Raw genomic sequence first — 11,304 nt, forward strand, 5'->3', positions numbered from 1 at the left:
GATGTTAAGCCTTTGTCAGACCTGGTGTTGGCAAATACTTTTTCCCAGTCTGTAGTCTGTCTCCCTGCTTCCTTGATGGTTTCTTTGGCCTTGCAGAAGCTTGTCAGTTTAATAAGGTCCCACTTGTCTATTTTCTCTCTTATGACCTGTGGGTTTCGGGTTTTGTTCAGGAATTGGATGCCAGTTCCGATTTCCATGAGGGTATTTCCTTCATTTTCTAAGGTTCTTATGGTTTGAGGTTTTACATTTAGGTCTCTGATCCATTTGGAGTTAACCTTTGTGCATGGGGATAGGTAGGGGTCCTGTTTCAATCTACTGCATGTGGTCAGCCAGTTTTCCCAGCACCATTTACTGAATTTAAACATTTTTTTATGTGATTATTTTCCATCTGTATATCCTGTCTGGTGAAGTGCCACTTTATATCTTTGCCTTTTTTTTATTGTTGAATTTTGGGAGTTCTTGATATATTCTGGATAGTAGTCCTTTGTTGGATATGTGGTTTGTAAATGCTTTCTTCCTCCCTGTATCTGCATTTTTCATCCTTTTAACAGTTTTTGCAGAGCAAAAGTTTTAAATTTCAATCAAGTCTAATTTATGAATTGTATGGATTATGCTTTTGTTGTCAAGTCTAAAAACTCTTTACCTGGTTCTAGATCTTGAAGATTTTCTTTTATGCTATTTTCTAAATGTTTCATAATTTTATGTTTTACATTGAGGTCTGTGATCCTTTGAATTATTTTTTATATAAATATGACACATAGGTTTATTTGATTTTTACCTATGAATGTCCAATTACTCCAGCACTATGTGTTGAGAAGTATATCTTTCCTTCATTGAGTTATCAAAAATCAGTTGGGCATAATTTGTGTGGGTCTACTATTGGGTTCTCTATTTTGTTCAATTGATCTGCACATCTGTCTATCAGTCAATACTACACAGCCTTGTTTATGGAAACTATATTACAAATCTTTAAGTTGAGAAGACAAATTCTCTTGCTTTATTCTTCTTTTTCAAATTTTTTAACAATTCTAATTTTTTTGCCTTCTATATAAATGTCATGTGTATATTAAAACTTTTCTATTTTTTAACTACTTTCTCCCTGGTTCTTTAATTTTTCTAATTAAAATTTTTTTTAGATATTTTCCACCCTTTCTTCAACTTTCCTTATTAAATTTCATTTAACTCTACTTGCCTTTTTGCAACTTATAATTTATTGGTTGATACTTTTTTGTTGCATCTTTTTCTTGTTTTTTTCTTTTTGTTTCTTTTGTTTCCTTTTTTTTTGGTTTGGTTGTTGTTATTGTGAGCTGGGGTGTTTTGAGCCCTTTTTCTTTGTTTTAAAATTTCAAATTCCTGATTCCAGGTTTATGCACTTGTGTGTTCATGAATGCATGTGTTTGTGTGAATTATGCTTAATGCTTGTCGAGGTACTTTATTCAGTTTTAGAGTACCATCTAAAAATTTATTTTTGTTTCGTAGTTAGTTATTTGATGAAAATTTTTATCAGCTGAGATGTTTGCATTTTTGATTTCATGTTTTCTTTCTACAAGAATTTCATATGGAGTTTAATTTTTCCCCTATTTATCAGCATTTCAATGACTGAGTTACTGTTTCAAGAACACTCTTTCTTGTCAGTTTGTGAAACATAGTTTTTAAAATGGATGATGGTGATAGTGGAGTGGGGAAAGTGGAGGAATGGAGTTAACCTTTCGTGTGTGTGTGTGTGTGTGTGTGTGTGTTTGTGTACACACTTGTTTTCTATGTCTACCTGACTCATTTCTCCCTCTTATTTTTTTTTTTTACTGTGATGTCTCTGAGGAATACAACTCATTCTTGATTTATATTTTTCTTTTATGGAAATGATACTTTTCTAAGACTTCCACTTTGAATTTCACTTGGTCTTGAGTTCCGTCCCTATGGCCAGTGCTGTGAACACCAAATACTGATTTGTGTTTATATTTTGGCACTTAGTGTTGTACTCTTTCTCTATGAGGGTGACTTTGTATTTTGTCTATGTTCTAAAGTCTCTTTCTTTCTCTCTTTTATGGAGGCTGTTAAGCCTTTCATCATCCTCTCTCTGCATCCATAGACTCATGGACTATTGTTGAACTTTTACTGTTTTTGATTTACAAGTAATTTGAAGTTTGCTATATTCCCCGCTTCCTAGTAATGCTGATGATATGGGTCATATCTGAGGTAATTTGTGCTTCTTGGTGACCTTATAGGATTTGCGGGAAGGATGTAGAGAGAGATTTCGATTCCAATGATTGCCATTATTCCTCATACTCAGAAGCTTCTAGAATATGCTGATTTACAGATCAAAAGGTACTCTGCAATTCCTAATACATTTTCATCATAATGGGGTACTTGTGGGAAAAATTGACATTATAGTGAAATTATAACTTACATGATAACTTTGTTCTCATAACCATGACAATAAAAACTCTTGGACTTGGACAAAGTTCTCAATAATTATTTTCTTTCAATAAGTGAAATATGGGAACAGACATAAAAATCAGGCTGGACTTGGTGGTTCAGCCTGTAATTCCAGCACTTTGGGAGGCTGAGGCAAGTGGATTGCCTGAGCCTGCGGGTTCAAGACCAGCCTGGACAATTTACTGAGACCTTGTCTCTACAATAAATACAAAATTATCTGGGCATGGTAGCATGTGCCTATAGTTCCAGCTACTTAGAAGTCTGAGGCGGAAGGATTGCCGGGGTCCAGCAGGTCAACGCTGGGGTGTTTCAACACTAGAAAGGATACCAAATAATTATTGTAGTGCATGGAGTACCAGAACTGGAAAAAAAAGTTAGAGAAAGCCGAATCCAACCCAATGTATCACGCTACAGACAAGGCTAAGGAAGATGAAGTAATTTGCTCAGGGTTACCCTATAAGTTATTAGTAGGGATGGACTTGGAACAAATTCTCCTGGCTCCATGACCCCAGTGCCACTTCCATTAAATGATCCCATTTCTGGTTCAGTCTTTAGCAGGTTAAGCATCATCATGACCTTTTTCCTGTTGACAAAATAAATTATATCACCAACCTAAGTTCTCATATGTAGCAAGTGGTGAAAGTAGGTGTGCAGAATATTAAGAGTCTTATTGTACAACTTTCATTCATTGTGCTACATGTACTACCTATTTTGGCTGGCTGCCTTTTTCTCTTTCTGCGTTCTCTCTCTTCTCACTTAACTAACACCTGAAATATCTTGGATCAAATAATCGGGTTGTTGTGTCCTCAATAGAGTTTATATCAAGTGTAAGTTCATTTGAAAGGGATGAATATGGCTCAGAATTTTGATGACGTAAGTTTACAGGTCTTGTTGAAAACAAATCTTCACCATTCTGCATTTTCTCTGTATCTCCTAAGCAGTGCGAGGTTTTGGACTAACTGAACCACCCAGCTTCTGACTGCTTGAATATCTCACTCGCTGTGGTAGTTACCTGACTATTGACAAGAGGCTTATCCTTCAAATTCTTCTTCGGGTGCTCTTGAAATATATACCTCCTGTATGCTAGGGTTGTCTCTTGTTGAATTTTCTTTGTGAGTGAAGGACAGAATGTTCTTCTTTGCTGCGCCAATAACACTTTCCCATATACACTCAGGGAAAGCTTTTCCCCCTCTCAACAGGGCTCAAAAGTCTTGACTGGAGCACTTCAGAAATAGGCCTGGCTTATACTTTTATAAAAACAAGCAGAGTCTGGGCAACTCCTAGCTTGAAATAACACTGATGAATTTCTCCAAGGCAAGTGCATGGATGGTGCTACCAATGAACGTATGTGTAGTACTCAGATCCCCACTCATAAGGCACTCATGAGAGTGCAGGTGGTGTTTTGTGAAAAGAGATGCTGGTATTCACTGAGAGAAAAGGCTAATGGCACGCGGAAGGTATGATGTCAGAACTGGACCTCCGGATTCCTTGATGTCTTCTATCCTACAGTATCACAGGGAGAGAAGATTTAATCTCTCTCTCTCTCTCTCTTTTGATATTTTGACCTCACTCTGTCATCCAGGCTGGAGCAGAGTGGCGTGATTAATGATTACAGCTCATCACAGCCTTGAACTTCTTAACTCAAGTGGTCCTCCTGGCTCAGTCTCCTGAGTAGCTGGGACTATAGGCATGCCACTATGCCTAGCTAATCTTTTAATTACTATTATTTTTTATTTTTATAGAGACAAAGTCTCATTATGTTGCTTGGGCTCAAGCAATCCTCCTGCCTCAAAGTATTGGGATTATAGGTGTCAACCGCTGTGCTGAGCCTAATTTTTTTTTTTGATGGAATATGCTGACAGTCCATATGTATATATGGGAAATAATTAAAGTAATAATTAGAAATGGTAATGGAAAAATCTCGAACCTGGAATCTGCTTAGGACTCTGTCCTGAGCACACTCTACTAGCTTTTCCTGAATTTCCTGAGAGATCCCTGTTTACCTTATCTCTGTCCTGAGAGTCCCAGGCTGAACTGCCTGTTTGTACTGAAATGGGTGGAGTCAGGATTTTTATTCCTGCTTGGGGTGGGCCTAGTGGGAAAGGGAGAGTTTGCTTTGTCCTGTGAAGGTCTCATCACGGACATGACAAGGGGAGAACAGTGGAGCCTAGGACTTTTTTTTCTCTTCCCTCTATAACACCACACACTCCCACCCCTCTTTCTTCTGGGGTAAGAAAAAAATTATAAAATAGTCTTATATGTGTGTTCCTGAAACTGTGAAGCAGTACCTGCCCCTTCTCTGTAAATCTAGCTCCCACTGGATTTTTTTTCTTTCTTCTTCCATAACAGTGTTTTTTTCTGAAGTGTAAAAACCATGATTTGCAGTGCAGGCTTTGAGACCAGATAGACTGCAAGGTGGCACTTAGTGATATTGTTTACTCATCTATCAAATGGAGCTATATTACCATCCAGGTTGTTTTGAGGATTAACTGGTATAATGTATATGGAATGATGAGCAGATTGTTGCTAATTGTAGCTCATAGTAAGCTCTCAACAAATGACATCTATTAATATCATACCAGGTAATCTCTATACAGTGCCCTAGAATTGTGGTTGGTGTTAGACAACCAAAAACAGATAAATTATTCTATTATTGATTTTAGTGGCTCGTGAGGCCCTTGAAACTAAGCATTCTCCCTAGGGAGAGCTGCTGAGCATTTTACCCTTTCTTTCTATATCTGACCTAATTGGCTGGGTGTAGGTGAGCAGTATAATTCCAACAAGACACAGCATTGCCTGTGGCTCATTTTTTTTTTTAATGATTCTACATGTAATTGTACTTTTACTTTAGAAAACAATAAGCCCATCTTAGTCAATAGGCCCAGTTCTTACATGGGATAAGATTTTTTAAAAGTTTCATTGCAACTGAATTAGGTAAGCACTTATTAACTCTTCTATCAACTATCCAGCATGGCTTTTGGGGGAGTTAACAGTCTAGTATGAAGATTAATTTTCAGCATGTTGGTGCCTTAAACTTTAGTTTTTGTTTTGATTTCCTAATTTAAAAAAATATAGAAAGCTAATAGAAATAAAATACGAGCTTTCTGTGAATCTCTCTTGGGCAATACTGTCAGGGTGGTGATGAGGAACTTGAGTTTGAATCTTAGTTCTGTGACCTGCTAACACTGTGACCTTGGGCAAATCACATTCTCCCTTTGAGCCTTAGCTTTCCTATCCAAACAATGGGAATACTCATAGCACCATTAATGTTTACTATTAGAACCTGGTGCGATAATTTACATGAAGCATTTCATTCAGTGCCTGGTATTTCAGTCGACGTGTGTTGTTTTTATTTTTTATCTCCTCCTCTCAGCAGCTAAAAGGATTTTCTTTGGAAGCCTCTAATGAAGTGATTCCGAGTTAGGTGGCACAGCCATAGTGCTAGAGTGAGTCTTATTTGGGGGACTCCAGACAGTATGACCTTAGGGTGCTTGGAGACTAAAGTCTTCTTCTTTTAAAAAAATTGATAGATGGATTTTTGAAATGGACTTCTCTGCCCCTCTCGGTTTCAGTATTCGGGATTTCACACGGAGAGATCGGAATCTGATCACGACAGCCAGTGGGGCGGCAGTCCCTTGACCGACAGCGCCTCCCCGCAGCTCCTCGACCCCGCGGACAGGCCGGGCTCCCAGCACGACGCGTCCTGCGCCTACAGGCAGTTCTCCGACCGCAGCTCGCTCTGCTACGGCTTTGCGCTCGACCACTCCAGGCTGGTGGAGGAGAGGCACTTCCATACCCAGGCCTGCGAGGGGGGACGGTGTGAGGCGGGCAGGTATTTCCTGGGCACGCCGCAGGCCGGGAGGGAGCCCTGGTGGGGCTCTCGCACGGCCCTGCCCTTGACCAAGGCCTCGCCCGAAAGCAGAGAGGCCTATGAAAACAGCATGCCGCACATCGCGTCGGTCCACAGGCTCCACGGTAAGAGCTGGGACAGGGCCCCTGGGCGGGGTCTCCCTTCCTGGGTGTGGCGCTGGGGCGCTGGCTGGCCCACGTAGCTTTCCCCTTTGATTTACAAAGCAGGACCGAGGCGATTTAAAAACCCAAGTCCACTCTGTTTAAGTGTATTCGTTTTGCACGCGCTGGTCCAATACGGATTTTTTTGGACAAGTGAGTAAACACGATTCCCATTTTGAACATCGAAGGTATAGGAATTAAGTTAATTATTAAGTCTATTAAATTAGTAGTATAGACACTTAACATTTCTCATGTATTATTTTGTTCTGTATTCTCATGCTTCAAATGTGGACTTCAGTAGTCTGTGGGCTCACTGAGGCAGAACGGTGTTTCACAATGAGGGTGCTGTAGATACGTTGGAGAGGTCTTTGTTTTATGACTATCACACATATCACAGATGTTTAACCTCTCTGAGTATTAAATGCCAGAAACTGCCCCTCCTTCCAACATTATTATGATAACCCACAATGCCGCCTGTGATCATGTAAAAGATGGAATGATAAATAGAATCCACTGAGATTTTTCCCCTTACAATTATTATATATATGGCTTTACAGACACATCAAGGTGGGCACTACAGTTAAAGCCTTGGCTATTGGTAATGCTCCTCTTTGTTCATTTCAAAGTAAACTGGTTCAAGAGAGCCCGTTCTGTCCATTTCAAGCTTGGGTCCAGGTTGGCAGGTCTTTGAAACTTTCTCTATTTCATTAAAAGTCAGTGACATTAGGATTGATTTGAGGGCCCTGATAGTGCTCTTCTTGTTTTTACAATGAGAAATGTGCTGGACAACACTGTCTTCATTCATAAAGTTTCCTGTCAAATACCACTCAGACACTGGGTAATCTTAATCTGTTTCTACTTTTGCTTTTTATTTTTCTGATTTTGCCTCGAGTGTCTCTAGTTTGGTAGACTGGTAATAGAAACCCGGAGCAAAGGGCAATTTCTTGCCAAAGAATAGAGTGAAGTGAAAATCCTGACTTAACCTGCAGGGTCTAGAAGAAAATATTAGAAATAAAATAAGAAGAAAAGAGAAAAGGAAAGCAATGAATAGTGTGATCCAGGGTTTCTCTGCTGCATTAAGCAGTTCAAAGCTTTTCTATATCCGTACCTGTTTCTCTTCTCTCTTTTTATATTACCTTCAGGCTGTTTTGAGAATAATTTAGTTATGGAATATACTTCGGATGCATTATTTCTTCATGTTAGATCTCCGTTGTTCAGAAAAGATTGCTATTAAAATTATAAATATTTGTTTATTCTTTACCTTATCCCAGAAACAATCTAAGATGCCTGAGTTACTATATGGTTACCTATGAAACTGATGCATTTACCTCTAGATGTGATAACATTTATATTCTGATTGGAACAAGATATCTCTATCTCTGTCTATCTTTAATGTGTCTACACCTCTATCCATTCATGCTGCATATACACACATATCTACAAATATGTATATTTTTGAACCTTCAGATTCTCTAAAACTAATATTAGAGTTTGTTGTAACTCTACCTAAGATACACTTAGCAGTATTTTGACTTTTTGGTGATTTTTTTTTGGAATTGAGAGAATAGTTCAGTTTATACAATTGTCTTCCTCAGACCCAACTGAAAGCATTGTGTAAGCATCAATTTAACATGACACTGCTCTAGAAAATAATAAACCAATTCTATGCATCCTCCTTTAATTTTCAGCCAGATGGGTCCTATAATATGTATATATGGAAAAGTATAAACATACTTCATCATTTTGCTAATTGACATTCACAATCCATGAACAAGGTTTATGTCCTAAGTAACTTGTTACAAACTTGATCTGCATTTAAAATACACTGATTTTGACCAGACTCGGTGACTCAGCCTGTGATCCCAGCACTTTGGGAGGCCGAGGTGAGTGGATTGCCTGAGCCCACAGGCTCAAGACCAGCCTGGGCAACTTGGTGAGATCTCATCTCTACAATAAATTTTAAAAATAGCATGGTGTGGTAGCGTGTGCCTGTAGTTCTGGCTCTCTGGAAGGCTGAGGCAGAAGGATAGCTGGAGCCCAGCATTTCAATGCTGGGGTGTATGTGAGTGTGCCATAGTGCTCTAGTCTGGGCAACAGAGGGAGACTTCAACTCAAAAACAACAAAAAAAACAAAACACAAGTGCACTGGATTCATATTTTATATAAATCCAGTGCAAAAAGTTGACATGTTTTGTATCATGTGATCCTGAGTCTGTTCTAATATTGTTGCATATGTTAAAATGAAAGATATAATGTTTATTTTAACAGGAAAAAATCCACACATTTTGGGGTAAATTTGGAGACCACTCACTTTGTACTTTTTCTAATTTCTAGGGAGAGGTCATTGGGATGAAGACAGTGTGGTCAGTTCTCCAGACCCTGGGTCAGCCAGCGAATCAGGTGACCGATATCGCACTGAGCATTATCAAAGTAGCCCACATGAACCCAGCAAAATTGAAACTCTGATAAGAGCTACCCAGCAAATGATTAAAGAAGAAGAGAACAGATTGCAGCTAAGGAAAGCCCCTTCAGACCAACTGGCTTCCATTAATGGAGCTGGGAAAAAACACTCCCTCTGTTTTGCAAACTACCAACAGCCCCCACCAACAGGCGAAGTCTGCCATGGCTCTGCTCTTGCCAACACATCACCATGTGATCACATCCAGCAGAGAGAAGGAAAGATGCTGAGCCCCCATGAAAATGACTATGACAACAGCCCCACTGCACTGTCTCGGATAAGTAGTCCCAACTCGGATCGCATTTCAAAATCCAGTTTGATCCTCACTAAAGACTATCTACATTCGGAGACATCTCCTCATCAGACTGCAGGAGACCATCCTGCAGTCTCTCCAAACTGCTTTGGCTCTCACCGGCAGTATTTTGATAAGCATGCTTATACATTAACTGGATATGCCCTGGAGCACTTATATGACAGTGAAACCATTAGAAACTATTCCTTGGGCTGTAATGGCTCACACTTTGATGTAACTTCTCATCTGAGGATGCAGCCAGACCCAGCACAGGGACACAAGGGAACATCTGTTATAATAACCAATGGAAGCTGATTTTTTCTAAAATATTTTGTTCTTTAAGGATCTCTGAAACATATTTATAGTTTAATAATACCCCATGACCAGCCTTGACTATACCACAGATTGTTAGAGAGGGTAATTTAAGTTACTGGGGATTTGATATGTGTTCCTATAAACACTCAAGAAGAAAACAGAGCACTAGCATTCAGGGTTATACACAGATAACAGAGCTAAACTGATCACACCAAATGCCCCGCTAGTTGTATGGGACCCAAAATAGATAAATTTTGGGTTGAAAAATGCTCATGTAGATCAAGTTAACATATACACCACATGAGAGGACTGATGAATGACAGTATTGCACTGTGATGATCCGATGATCCTCATGTACACAGACCACTATTTACAAACTGCTGTATACACTTTCCATGTAGAAATGTAGAACAAATGCCATAAAAACACCCCCAATGGGTAACTTTCCTTGACTCTAGCACATTAAGCTTTTTAAAGAAATTTTCATTTCCAGAATAACTAAGAAAGAGAGAGAGAGAGAGAGAGATCTTGTAAACTGGTTTCTTCTTTGTGGTTTCAAACCAGCCATCTCATCTGGCTCAGGTATAAATTATAGAAACGGTTCTGGATATGGTACGGGAATGCGTTTTCACCTGGTATCCATTATAAGCAATCAGGAAGTGATAATTTTTCACCTTACTTTTGAATTAGACAAGGACCAGGATTGCACTGAATAGAGGTAAGAGTTTTTCTCAGTAAAAACACTGAGATGTTGGGACACACATAAAAGATCCGGTGTGCTCAAGTTTAGCGAAGATAGAAAGACCAGAGGCAGAGTGAAATAAAATGATATCTCCAAACAATATCAGGGCTCAGATTACATAAACAAGGTATTTGGGACTTGCTTATGAAACCCACCAAATAAAACAGTCAAACCAATTAACCAAGAAAAAAGGCAGATGCAAAAATAACTAAGAAAAACCAATGTAGTGCTACATGTATTTATAGTGTAAGTGTTTGAAGACATTTCAAAGCACGGATGTGCCAATATGACAACAGTTGGAAGACTTCAGGAAACAGTCTGAGATCAAGCTTAGGCTGATAGACAGGTGGCTAAAAGTGTAAGAGTCTGACTCTGACTGAAGAGACAGACAAAGTGTTCATTTACCTATTGTTTGTAAACAATAAACTTGGTTTGGCATCTGTGTGCTATAGTAAAAAGGCCCCACTGATGAGCTCTCTGGGTTCCAATTCTGACCCTACCTGTAACTTAGTTTTGTGACCACAGATGCATCATTCACCAAACTGGGACCTAGTTTCTCAGTCTGTAAAGCAGCTCCAATGTTCCCTAGCTCTGTGGTACAGCAGAACAGAACTTGTTAAATAGCTAACTCTGCTATGAGTTGTCGAGACTGATCGTTCTAGATTTTCTGCACACACACAGAGGTCTAGATGCTTTGTGACTTATGCAGGTGTGTGGACTCTCTTAGGCATGCATAGTTACACTTAACATTCTAGATTCTGTCAAAATGTAAATGGTTGAGATTTATGAGGGAGAAGAAAAATAATAAAATTTATTTAATATGCTGTTTTCTGGTAATCCAAGCAAAATGACATAAGTGATTAGAGAAGTTTTATAGACATTATTTCCTAAGAGTCCCTTGCCTGGAACTCTTGCCATATTCAAGAAGGGGAATGTACTGGAAGAACTTGATCTATAATTTTGAAAACAAAACATGACATTGAATACTCAGGGATTAGTACTATGTTTTCATCATTCAACACAGTACTTGACAGTCCATAGGTAGGTGAC

The 11,304-nt window shown here is 39.1% G+C and overlaps 1 protein-coding gene across 1 annotated transcript in view; it reads left to right on the forward strand.

Annotated features, from left to right (window-relative positions):
• The window catches only part of SIM1 (single-minded family bHLH transcription factor 1), an 82,350-nt gene extending 71,337 nt beyond the window's left edge, over positions 1–11,013 (forward strand). Inside the window, exons 11-12 of the mRNA XM_008066498.2 lie at positions 6,009–6,411; positions 8,782–11,013. Of these exons, the coding sequence (XP_008064689.1) occupies positions 6,009–6,411; positions 8,782–9,512 (1,134 nt within the window). The 3' untranslated portion in view covers positions 9,513–11,013. The remainder of the gene's footprint in view (positions 1–6,008; positions 6,412–8,781) is intronic.
• Positions 11,014–11,304: the final 291 nt, after the last annotated feature.

Source organism: Carlito syrichta, unplaced genomic scaffold (genome assembly GCF_000164805.1).
Source record: "Carlito syrichta isolate Samal-C Ts95f unplaced genomic scaffold, Tarsius_syrichta-2.0.1 Scaffold308975, whole genome shotgun sequence".
In the NCBI taxonomy this organism is placed as follows: domain Eukaryota; kingdom Metazoa; phylum Chordata; class Mammalia; order Primates; family Tarsiidae; genus Carlito; species Carlito syrichta.